At 42.5% G+C, this 12,516-nt stretch overlaps 1 protein-coding gene across 1 annotated transcript in view; it reads right to left on the bottom strand.

The window, feature by feature from the left end:
- ENPP1 (ectonucleotide pyrophosphatase/phosphodiesterase 1) overlaps positions 1-12,161 on the bottom strand; it is a 73,511-nt gene extending 61,350 nt beyond the window's left edge. Inside the window, exon 1 of the mRNA XM_058735292.1 lies at positions 11,898-12,161. Coding sequence (XP_058591275.1) covers positions 11,898-12,137 — 240 coding nt within the window. The 5' untranslated portion in view covers positions 12,138-12,161. The remainder of the gene's footprint in view (positions 1-11,897) is intronic.
- Positions 12,162-12,516: the final 355 nt, after the last annotated feature.

Here is a 12,516-nt window from a genome sequence, read left to right as displayed (position 1 = left end):
GTTTTTCTTGCCTAGGCAGGTATCTTGCCTTCACAGATGGTAGATCAGAGATAAAACACAAAAGGTAGAGACAGGACATTGTGCTCAGTTAGGTTTATGTGATTTGTTCCTGTGTTTTTTCCAAAATAAATTTTGGAACATAATGATCAGAAGAGTACCTTACATTTATTCTTGAAAGATGGGCCCGGAGGGAAATAAACAGCAAAAAAAAACTATCCAGAGGATTCCTGGTAATTCTCCCCAAGGACAGAAAACGGGATAACAGGGAGATAACAAACGACCACTTACTTTCAGTAGAGACACAATAGTTACTCGGTCACAATTACAGTGGAGACTTAAAGCCAGAACTTAAAAATTATAAGGGAATACAAGGGCTTATAATTTAGGAGGGAACATAATTTTAGAAATGTGTCACCTTTTAATGTGTATATTTAGGCTTAAGTCAACTTCATTACACTCATTCATTTGGGAAAAAAAAATCTTAAAATTACATTTGTATGAACAATCACAAAATTAAGCCTTTTGAGCAATTTATTTTGTTCTAACAAATGTTTCTTGAACGAAGAACATCTGTTCCATATACATTTTCATTATTACTTGCTGGAAGAACTATAAAAGTAAAAACAAAACAAACAAACAAACAAACAAAAACCCAACAACAAAACCTGTAATATTACAACCCTCAAGTCCTAGCACAGAGGTTTTTAAGACGCTACTGTGGCATTTGCCTGAATTGCCCCCTTTGGTAGCTTCACCACTGGGCACTTGAAAAGTGGCTGACATGACTGAAAACCTGAGTTCCTTTTTATTTCATAGGACTTTAGTTGATATAAATTTTAACTTAAATAGCTACATGCGGAACTTACATCTAGCAGGAAAAGAGAAAGCAGTTATGAAACGGCCAAGTAAAAAGAGAGTAAAAGCGAACTTTCCTCAGCAGCCATCCTTTTTAATTTGTTCCTACCATTGAAACTAAAATGGTCTTTCCAAAATGTAAATCAGATTTTGTCATTAAGAATGAAAATAGAAACAAAAACAGACAGGAAAACAGTTCAGTGATGTCCAATTGCTCTTAAAAAGCAAAATCTGTCCAATAGTCTGTCTGCAAGGCCCAGCCTGGACCTGGCCCCAGAACCCCTTTCCAGCCTCATCACCCATCACACACCTGTGCACACCACCTAGCCCGGTCTCCTTCCAATTCGGGAATGGACACTACTCCTGGCTCTCCCAGGGCCTGTGTACAGCAGAATCCTCTTGGCTCACCGGTCACTTCCCGCAGGACACCTTCGACCTCTGTGACTAGGTCCCCTCCCCCTCAGGACTCTCCCTCAGGGCCCCCCTAGCTTCTAGACAGCACATATCACTGCGTCAACATGAGACAGTCTTGTAGGATTCTTTGATAACTCTCTGGTCCTGTGGGGGTGGACCATGAGAACAGGAAGTCTTTCCCTTCCCCTAGCCTCCATTTGGCCCCCAGCTTCTTACACAAGATTGCTCACACAGTAGGAACTCTAAATATTTGTTTAGTAAGTTATCAACCTCAGCAATAACAATAAACCCTAATCTAGCATCTATACTGTCTCAGGTACTTTACTCATTAGTGTACGTATGTTAATTCATTTAACCCTTAAAACAAGCCTCTGAGGTAGCTAGCTACTGTTATTATCCCCATTTTACAGATGAGGAAGCTGGGGCACAGAGAAGTTAAAGGACTTGCCCAAGGGCACACAGTACTTACTGGAAAGACAGGTTCCAATTCCAGCAGTCTGGCCCTTAACCACTAAGCTCGATGACCTCTCTATGATAAAGTAGCAACTGAGACCTTCAGGGACAGGGGATATTGAGACAAAGAGCAGCTAAGGAATGTTTCCCGTGACAGGGGAAGCTGAGTTGGATCCCAGGGAGTGTCTGGCGTCAGGTAAGAAATAGGGAGGTAAAAGAAAAAAAAAAATCATTCCTGGGGTAGAAAACAGAAATCATTAACACAAAGTGTATTTGGAAAACAGTACAAATCTGAGCCGACGATAATAGAAGGTATGTTTCAGCAGAGCTGGGACACCGGGGGGCCGGCATCTTGAGACCCTGTCTGACTCTCTCAACTGGCCCAGTACCATAAGAACAGAAGTTGAAAACGAGCTGAGTCTTCGAACATCTGAATCCAAATTAGGCATATAACATACACATGTCCCATCTTACAGAAAGGACACAGAGTCCCCCTAACAGGTGGGTCCCAGACCGGACTTACCAGCCATCACGTGTGCTCCCTCTTACATCGTACAACTTTGCCAATCAAAGGAGAAAAAGTGCTTCACATCGAGTTTGACAAAGAGTCAACTCCATAAAGGCATGTATAAATTCACCAAACACCTCCAGAGCTCTTACCATGCACTGAGGTCCACTTTAAGTGCTTGACAAATACTGCCTGACCCATGGCCACACATATACATCACAGACCTCCAGGACTGCTGTGACTGGATGAAGCTGAAACGCCCAGTCCCCAAGTGGTAACACTGGTACTCAAGCAGTGAGAAACAGGCAAAAAGAAGGCTGAGTTTAGAGGCACACACTTCCCCTCATGTATTATGTTTAGGAAAACTAACAACTGAACCATAAGAAAGAAGCCTGAGCAGTGGAGGTAAAGCTGAGCAATGAATAAAACAAAAACTGTGTTCTAAAAAAAATCTGAATGAATGAATGAATGAACAAATAAAACAAAAAATGTGTTCTAAAAAAATTTGTTTTGATTACTGGGGACTAAGGTATGAGTAGAGACGCCTCCAAAGTTTACCCCATGAACTAGTAAAATAAAAGTCTTGAAATCCTATTCTTGAAAGGCTGAAAAACTATCTAGCACTGACAAAATCTCGTGGTAGAATACAAATGAAAAGAAATGGAGCAGTATCTGTAAGGTGATCTCATTTTTGTTAGAAAAGGAAGTGAAATGCACACATGGAAAACTCCTGAGGTTAAAAAGAAAGATTAATAGCAGATAAAAAGAACGCAATCTTTATTTTCTTACACTTTTTCACATTTTCTGAACTTTACATCACCTGTAATATGAAGTTATTTTTATAACAAGGGGAAAATTATAAGCTCTCTATACAAAGATTTTAGACCTAGAAGAAAGCCAACCAACTCCAAACCCCTTGTATCATGGTCAAAGAAACTGAAAGTCAGAGAAGCAGAGCAAATGTTCAAAGGTCGCACAGCAACTACTTCCTATAACTCCAAGTTTCAGGCTCTTTACATGACCCCTGTCTCTTAAAACTTGCTTGAGTCATCCCAGAAAAATCAATGTCCCCTTTTCCTTTAAAAGCTTCCAGACCTGGGATGCCTGAGTGGCTCAGTCAGTTAGGCGTCCGACTCTTGACTGCAGCTCAGGTCATGATCTCACAGTTTGAGTTTGAGCCCTGCATTTGGCTCTGTGCTAACAGCATGGAGCCTGCTTGGGATTCTCCGTCACCCTCTTTGTCCACCCCTCCCCCACAACCTCTCTCTCTCTCTCAAAAGAAGTAAACATTTTTTTTTTTTTACCAAAAAACACTTTCCAAGAGATGACCAATGTATAAATACTTTTATATGGCAACATTCCTCACATTTACTTCTTTTGAGCTGATCAGTAAGGTATTTTAGTGTACATGTAGAGTTGTTCTGTACTTATTTCTTTGGTTAATTCAAAGAGAGACAAGAACAACATGGTCTATTCATAATGCTCCTAACCCACACCCTTCCCACCTGAATAGACTCCATTCACCTGTTTCCTAGTTTCCAGGAGATTCTAATCTAAGTGATGCTGGATGGCTCTCTATAGGAAGCCTATGTGTTTGGATGATGAAATATTATGGAATAAACTCTGCACCAAGGACACTTCACCTGACTCAATGCCACCTGAAAATGCCCTGGTCCAAGATTTCTTTGTTTTGGTTTTGTGTCAAGTATATTGTTGATCATTGAGAAGGTACTGGCAGTGGAAAGTCTGAACTGAAGAGTTCTATTGATGGTGTGATGTAAAAGTGAAACCCGCTGGGTATTCAGATGGATGTTTGAATTGGAAGGAACATCCAAATATTATCAGGTCACAGCAAAGGCAGAAGCTGGCACAGCTGAGAGCAATGAAGAGCAATTAAAGGACAAGCCAGGACAGAGTGAGGAAAAGGCAGTTAAAGTACAAGAAACAAATGAGAGCGCAGGTCAGCTCCTGCTACATGGAAACTGCACACGTGATGGGAGGGAAGAGACAGTGTATGTCATGTCCTGTACATGCAACGAGAGCAATGAATGGGCACCTTTAAGCAAGGCGCCTCTGAGGTCCAAGGAAAGAAAGGGGCCAAATGCAACCAGCAGCAGCGCCATTTCAAGCCAAAGCCAACACAGTTGAGGTCTTTAAGGAACAGTCAGGATTTTTTTTTTTTTTAATCGTAGCATCATGTATGAGGTCTGTGGAAGAACAAAGGCTAATTAGCAGCCCCAGCTAAAGAAATTCAGGCTGGTGTGCCTTCTCTACCAGTTCATGATCCTTAAGGAGTGCTGCTCCTCAAACATGAACGTGTAGACGAATCCCTGGGGATCTGCAAAAACAGAGATTCTGGTTTGGAAGGTCTGGGGGGGTGGGGCCCAAAATTCTGCATTTTGTACAGGTGCCAAGGAGGTGAGGCTGAGGTCTGCAGACCACACCTTGAGTAGCAAGGATGTGAATGTCTCCTGAGTAAGGAAAAATAAAAAATTCAGTCACACTAAAGCTTATCAATAACCACAAGAAAAATGACCACGTATTCAGGACACAAACTTGAAACAATATTAACGAACGTTCAATACTGTTACATTCAAATCCATTAATCTCTCTTGCCCTTTGAATGAAACTTACACCCATTCCTAGTTTTGTAAATCATCCATTGGTCCCTTGGAAAATACTGGTTCACTGAGTTACGTAGTTCTTTCAAATGTTGACACAAGTCATCATACCTTATGGGAAAAAAAAAAGTCGAACTCCTTACTATCTTCATCAATTTCTTCAGAAAAGTCTTTAAAAGTTGGGAAGCTACCAATCATACAATAACAGGTACAAGTTCCCCAAAATTTTGATTTTTACTGAAAAGACTGGATTTTTACCATAGGCAACAGGTACCTTAATTTGTTTTCCTTCAAGTGACAAGCTAACATTATTCATTTTGAGAAAATGTGGGCCAAATACTAAATCCGAATAACCAGTGCGTGTCGGCCATTCTTTCAAATAAAAACGAAAACTGGTGTTCCAGGAAAAAAAAAAAAAAAAGCAACCAGTCCAGCTCACAACTCAATCACAGAGTTTCCCCTCCAGAAAACAAAAGCACTTCAGACGCGGCAGTGCGTACTTCCAATTTCCCACCTATTAAAAAGGTAGGTAGTTTATGGCTGAGCTTTAATAATATCTGCTTCATCAAGGACATTTTTACCGCCTCACCCAGTACATTCTTTTAAGTGAAACTGACTTCTTTGTGTTTTAGTGGCAAGTGCAGGACCACCTGCAGCTGCTGGTGTGACCCATTGCCTTGATCCCTGCTAAGGCGACAGCAGTGGTCCCTGCCACTGCCTTCATGCCCTCAGTGTCAAGGTCAGCACAGTGAAAAGGGCAGGCGACATCTGACTACTGTCGCTAAAATCGTTTGCAATCCATGGCCCCCTGGCCACCCAGGGACCCACCCACTGCAGGTTGAGGGCTGCGGTCTAAACTATGTGGATGTGGGCTCTTGAAACTTTGTTCTACTTGTGTTGTCTTTTGCTTAGAAACATATCTATTCAAAATAAAGGTACTCTGGAGCAACAGAGACTCTATCTGGAAAAATGTCATAACGACGGCTGTATTTTATTTTGCTGCACAACAGCATCATAAAAAACTACTTGAGCTGCTTTCCATTTCTCTCTCCACGACAGACCATAGGCCCCAGAAGCTTACTAATGTCAAAAAGCGTTTCAAGGGAAAGAAATCAGCTTTAGAAACAAGCTACTTTTCTCTGAAATACTTCCTGAAAACCAAGCTAGAATGCTCTTTGAGGATCTCAGACCATGCCTGTGATAGAATGTTTGCCACCTTAAATCTGTGTAAAACCCTATGATATGGGGAGAAAAACGATCGATCCACAAATGAGACATGCTTGTGAAAATGTACTCCCTTCACAATGACTTTCTATCATGACTCTATTTTCCTATTCTGGTACATTTAAAAATGTATTAAAAAGGAAACTCAAGGGTGCCTGGGTGGCTCAGTAGGTTAAGCATCCGATTCTTGATTTCGGCTCACGGCTTGAGTTCCCGCCCCTTATCTCCCTCTACACTGACAGGGTAGAGCCTGCTTGGGATTTCTCTCTCTCTCTCTCTCTCTCTCTCTCTCTCTCTCTCTCTCTCTCTCTCCATCTCTCTCTCTCTGCCCCTCTCATGCTCTCTCTCTCCCAAAACAAACTAAAAGAAAGAAAGAAAGAAAGAAAGAAAGAAAGAAAGAAAGAAAGAAAGAAAGAAAGCAAGCAAGCTCAAATTAAGAAGATGAAAATCGTTTTCCTCAAAACTTGTATACATTGGAAGTTCAGAATAACATGTGATTATTGACATCACACTGATAAAAAGGCATATGAATGGGATGCCATTTGCCATTAATACAGAATAAAAATCTGTAGTTAAAAGTCCTTGCATAGTTTCCTACTTACAGATGGCAGATGACTTTCGCCTACAAATTTAACCTACTCTTTCTAGAAATAGAATAAATACACCAACTACACCTGAATAACTTAAGGTACATGTCATAATTATGCAAGATTCTTTGGGTCCATTCCTATCTTAGTGCCACTCAAACTGCTGTAACAAAATGTCACAGACTGGGTAATTTAACAGAAATTTCTCACAGTTCTAGAGGCTGGCAAGTCCAAGATCAGGATGCTAGCCAAACTGCTTTCTGGTGAAGACTCTCTTCTTTCTGGCTTCTTTTTTTCACTGTGTCTTCACAGGACCTTTCCTCAGTGTCAGATGGGCATGGGGGAAGGAAGGGAGGGAAGGGAGGGAGCCGGCTCAGCTCTCCTCTCTCTTCCCCTTCCTGTACAGCTACTAATCCCATCATGACAGCCTACCCTCACAACCTCATCTGAGTCTAATCAACTCCCAAAGACCCCACTTCCAAATATCATTATATTGGGGGCTTATGACTTCACCATATGAATGTGGGAAGGACACAGACATTTAGTCCATAACAATTTCAAGCTTTCTGAACCATAACCACTGGGATTGGAGCCCAGCAATCTGTTGTCCTTAACAGTTTTGGGCTGTTTCCTAAGCACTCTGCTGTTTGAGAAACCTGACTGCATGCCTGTGAGCCTCAGTTTCCTAATCTATCAAGTAGGATTAATTGTCACCATACTTTACTGTTTCAGAGTTGCTGACGCGTTGAGGATCAATTATCTGGGAAAATGTTTTCTAAAACTGCCAAGTGCTTTGTGAATGATAAACTTTTACCACCTACATTTCCACCAAATCTTATTCTAACAACTAAAAGTGAGCGAGGATAAAATAAAGATTATTATAGATGTTATCTTAATTCTTATAATTAAACCTCAGATAGCTAAAATACTCAGGAAACAGAGTGTTCTAGTTAATATTTAGCTGGACATTCTGGTCACTTTAGAAAAGCCCTTTCAAATATATTAATGTATTTACTTTCTGTGGTAAATACATCACTTAGATTTGATTTGATGTCAAAGGATTTTTATTTTGAGCCAGTTTTCTGAATATCAGTTCTTGTTAGGCTTAAAAGAGTAATCTATGCTCTGCCTTGAACTCGTTTGCTAAAAGGTTTCATGGTAGATAAAGGCATGTTTATTTTAACCAAGGTAGTTCTCTAATTACAAGTTGTATTCCAAAAGCTTATTTGTTCCTAAGTTGTTTGAAACATGAAATGTCTCTCTCCCTACCCCCCCAATTATGAATCATAATTAAGTTCTCTAGCTTGTCCAAAAAGCCCATAAACACAGATGAAATACATTTGCTATGAGTTACAAGTCACACAGATACTTTGCAGTGGAATTTATCAAACTCAAACCGAATATAAAACTATTTTCATTTACCTTTAATATTAGTATCTGAGAAAAAAGCTAGCTGGAGGAAGATGAGAAGATGGTAAGAATTTCTATAAATATTATGAGCCAATGGTCCTCAGTTCTGTATTATACACAATGTATAAGGTCTCTTAACACAGCCACTAGTCATTAGGAAATAATGGGGGTGGGGGACAGCAACACTGAGTGTCCAGAGTTAACCGAACAAGTGGAATAGATGGGAAAAAAGAAAATGTTGAAAGGATGGCTGTGTATCCATGGAGCGAAAATAGGTGAGGTATCAATGGTGACAGAGAGAGACCAGAATATGACTCAAAGCAGAAGAAAGGAAGTAATAGAAAGCAATGCTGGAGAAAACAATACCCCACAAAAGCCACAAAGACTGAATTTGGGGTATGATAGCAAAGTCACCAAAACAGAAGAGGCCTCGATACAAGTGGAGGAGACTTTCCTTTGTACCTGCAGGATGACCTACCTTATGCATGCCAGATGGCCACACTTGGGTCACTTGAACCTGAGAGAATGCCCAGTAGTGAGATCCTGATTCTGAATGCAAGTGATCACAGGGGCCTTGTCTGGCCTGTCCTAAGGTTGGCCTTGGCTGGAAACTGGTTCATAGTTCATTCACTGCCTCTTCCATCTCCCAACGCCCTAATGGAATGATATTCCAGTTTTGATCTTATCCCTGAATTTATACCCAAGAACCGTACCTACTAGTGCATCTATGTTTAGATTCCTGAGACTCCTGACCTTCAATTGGTCATGTGGGTCTGTGGATGTATATTCTGTCTTCCCATCTTGCCCTTTGCCAAGGTAAAGTGTCACTTGGTCTAAGCAAAAATGCAGCGCATTCACTCATTCAACCAAAAGCCAACATTGAGTGTAAGGCACCTTCTTAGGTCCAGTAGTAAATACAATCATCTTACTTGGCTCCTAGAAATCTGTGATGCATTTTATCACAACGTGTGAAACAAAAACCATAAGAGGCAAACAGGAGCCTTCTCTGACCTCTAAGATGCTCTGGTCATGTTGAAATATGCGAAACCATGGCTGGCCGGATGTTAAATTTTACAAAGCAAAGAATAATGCCAAGTCCAAATCTGATTAAGAGCAGAGAACCATCTTGATTGTTCTCCACATTGTACTTTAGAGATAAGACAACGCGTTGTAAAAAGGGGAGAAAAGCTAACCAAAGTAATAATTTTCATACCCAAACTTCTGATAAACAAGGGCAACCACGGCCACTTACAAAGAACTCTTTCACCGAAAGGTGAAAGTAGTCCCCCATAACTACCACCCATACATACAGCCCTGTACACATACGCAGGTGTATGTATTCATAAGCACAGCAGAAGGCCAGAAACACAAAGTAATGCTGTAGAGGAACTCACTGGAGAATGGAAAAATGTACTGCACTGTGGCTGAAAGTTTTCTGCCCTTGGGGTGCCTCGGTGACTCAGTCAGTTAAGCATCGGCTCTTGATTTCTGCTCAGGTCATGACCTCATGGTTTGTGAGATTGAGCCCTGTGTCAGGCTCTGTGCAGACAGTGTAGAGCCTGCTTGGGATTCTCTCTCCCTTCTCCCCAATCTCTCTCTGCCCCTCCCCCCTCACAATAAATAACTTTTTTTTTTTTAAAGAAAGTTTTCTGCCCTTTAAAATACCAGGAACAAGAATTTTTTTTCAAATCTTCAAGTACGACTTCAGTTGAAGTCAAAATTTCAGTTCAAAATTTAATTTGGAACCAGGGAAAGGCATTCAGTATTTAACATATCTACTGAAGCATATAGAGAATAATACTTGTATTTGCCCTCTTAGTTTTCCACAGTCTGGCTCAGTGCCTTTCCAGGGCCCAGGGCCAAAAGCCACCAGAGACTGCAATTCTTTCCCTGGGATCAAACACCATACTTAAAGAGAAGGGAGGGTAGAGCAGGATCTTTCCTTCTTTACTGCATCATTTAAGCTTAGCCAAAGTATGTTCAGAAAAATGCGAGAGTTGCCACTGATTATTCTCTGGAAGGCAGCTCTTGTGATTATCCTGCTAGATAAAAACCATGAGGCTGAGGACCATATCAGTGATTGGCCTCTAGTAATCCCAACACCAGATGCAATTAGTCCATTTCTCCAAGTTTATGAAAAGTGTGTTGATGTTTAACTGGCAAAAAGGAACCCCAGAAGTGCAGCTCCTTTCTAGAAGACATGTTCCAGAACTCTTTGACGTCAACTGTTAAAATCCCTAGAGGTGCAACATCAGAGCACAATGGAATGCTGTTTAGCTGATTGCACGTGTCATAGACTGAAATGCGTGTTTCAAAAATAGGACTTTGCTTATACCTATTGTGGATCTATAAGTAAATGAGTAGGAAAGATTTAAAAACTGAATATAGCAATTGGCAATTTAGCAACCTTTCAAGACTACAGGCATTTAGAAATGATTTCACATTAGAGTTGCGCACAATGTACAATTATTGGATAACTTGTAGTGGGCTAAGCACGTGAAAATAGTGATACTAAATCATTTAAGTGATCATGTTCTAGAAACAAAAGTCTCACATTAACAGAAAGAAAAAAAGGTACTCAATAGATAAAACCTAGGTTCTCATCAATAACACGTGTTCTAGACTCAAACACTGATATATGATGCAAAAATATATGTTGAGATACAAACATTATGTGGTTTGCCACCCTTCCAATCTTAGGCTTAACTTCTAAGTACTAAGCATATGACACCATCTTTTTAGGAATGTTGGTTCCTCAAAGCATTATAACCTCTCCATGAAACCTAAAACATAGTGAAAATGGAAATGCTTATGAAAGGAAAGTAGATTTCATACATTAGAAAAGATATTCTCTACACAGCATTGTTCAATCATAGCAAGTGATAATGTTACTTCCATATAATACAATAAAAATTATGGCTCCTTGCAAGTTTCAATTTACTTCCCCACAGACGTTGTTCCCATTGGATCCCCACAATAATTCTATGCAGTGGGCAATGAAGACGATGTCCTCATTGCACCAAATAAGAAACTGAGGTTTGGGAGAGTTATACAAGGCCTTAGCAACTACTAACTAAACCAGGAACCCAGGCTCTGACTCCATCCAGCACTTCCTACCATCCATCTAGAATGAATTCCCACCCCCTCCCCCAACACTTTATAAAAGTGACTGTGGATCTTGCAACTGTCCTAACAAATAGCAGAGGAATAATGGCTACTTTTGTTAGCAACAAAAACCGTGTAACCTACGGTTAAAAGAGTAGACAAAGAATGGTAAACGTTTCTTCACATTCGCATAACATGAATATTGATGAATTTCTGAACAGCTGCAAGGAAATTCCTCAGTAGAGCCAAGAGAAAAGGTTTTTCCTAAAGTTCCTGACAAAACTTGAAGAGTTCTGTTAAATCTTTTCAAGTGAAATTAGTTAATGCAAAGAAAGTCATCAATACTGCAGTCGCAAAAAAAAAAAAAAAAAAAAAGTTGGTCCTTCCTAAGACCGACAACTTTCGGGCTGGCGGGCTGGTCATTTTTCCCTTCTAAAAACTTCGTACTCTCATGGGGAGGGGTGGGGGGCGAGGTGGTATCTCCAAAGATCACACTATGAACACTGTGATTTCCTAAGCAGGCCCTTAGAAGCATCGGTGGCACACGTGAACGTGACCTACTCCCCCGGGGTAAAGAGAAGAACAGTGCGGGGCGCGTGCAGGCGAAGAGGAGCGGCAGAAACGCTGCCTCTCTCCGGGCCCCGGGTGCTGACCGCGCACGGAGCGGAGGAGCCGGGCGCCGCCCTCCCCGCCCTCCCGGGCGCCGGGCCGCGGACCTACCAGCGAGAGCACCTTGTAGGTGTTGGGGTCCTTGGCCGTGCGGGCGTGCGCCGCCTTCTCCAGCGGCTCCTCCCCCAGGTCCATGGGGGCCAGTAAGGACGCGGCCGCCTGCCCTTCCCCGGGTGCCTGAGCCACGCGGCCGTGGCTCGGGTCGTGGCCGTTCCCCGCCAGGCCCTCCCGGGAACCGTGGCCGCCCTCGCCGCCGCTGCTCCCGCCCCCCGAGCCGCCGCCGCGCTCCATCGTGGCCCCCGGCGCTTCGGCCCCGCCGCCTCGCTGCGCCTTTAATAGGCTCCGCGCCGGCCCCGCCCCGCCCCGCCCGCCGCCGCGCCCGCCCCTCGCCGCCAGACCCTTGGCGCCGCGCCAGCCGCCCCGCGCTAGAAGTGAGGGGAAAGCAACTCAACGCCCCGGATTATTTGGCTTCCTGTCTGATTTCGGGCACTCTGCGTGTCGGTTATTTTGGGTCCTTTACGTGGGCGCGTCTTTAACTTCCCCCAGAGCTTTCCCCTCGCCGCGCCCCGGGCACCTTCCGAACACTTGCAGCAATCGCCCTGGACTGGAATTGCCGAATGTGGTCTGCAGAGGGCATGAGATCATGGGGCCCCAAAATAGAGCGGGAGGA

The sequence above is a fragment of the Neofelis nebulosa genome, chromosome 6 (genome assembly GCF_028018385.1).
Source record: "Neofelis nebulosa isolate mNeoNeb1 chromosome 6, mNeoNeb1.pri, whole genome shotgun sequence".
Taxonomy (NCBI): domain Eukaryota; kingdom Metazoa; phylum Chordata; class Mammalia; order Carnivora; family Felidae; genus Neofelis; species Neofelis nebulosa.
This window is presented reverse-complemented; position numbering and strand designations above follow the sequence as displayed.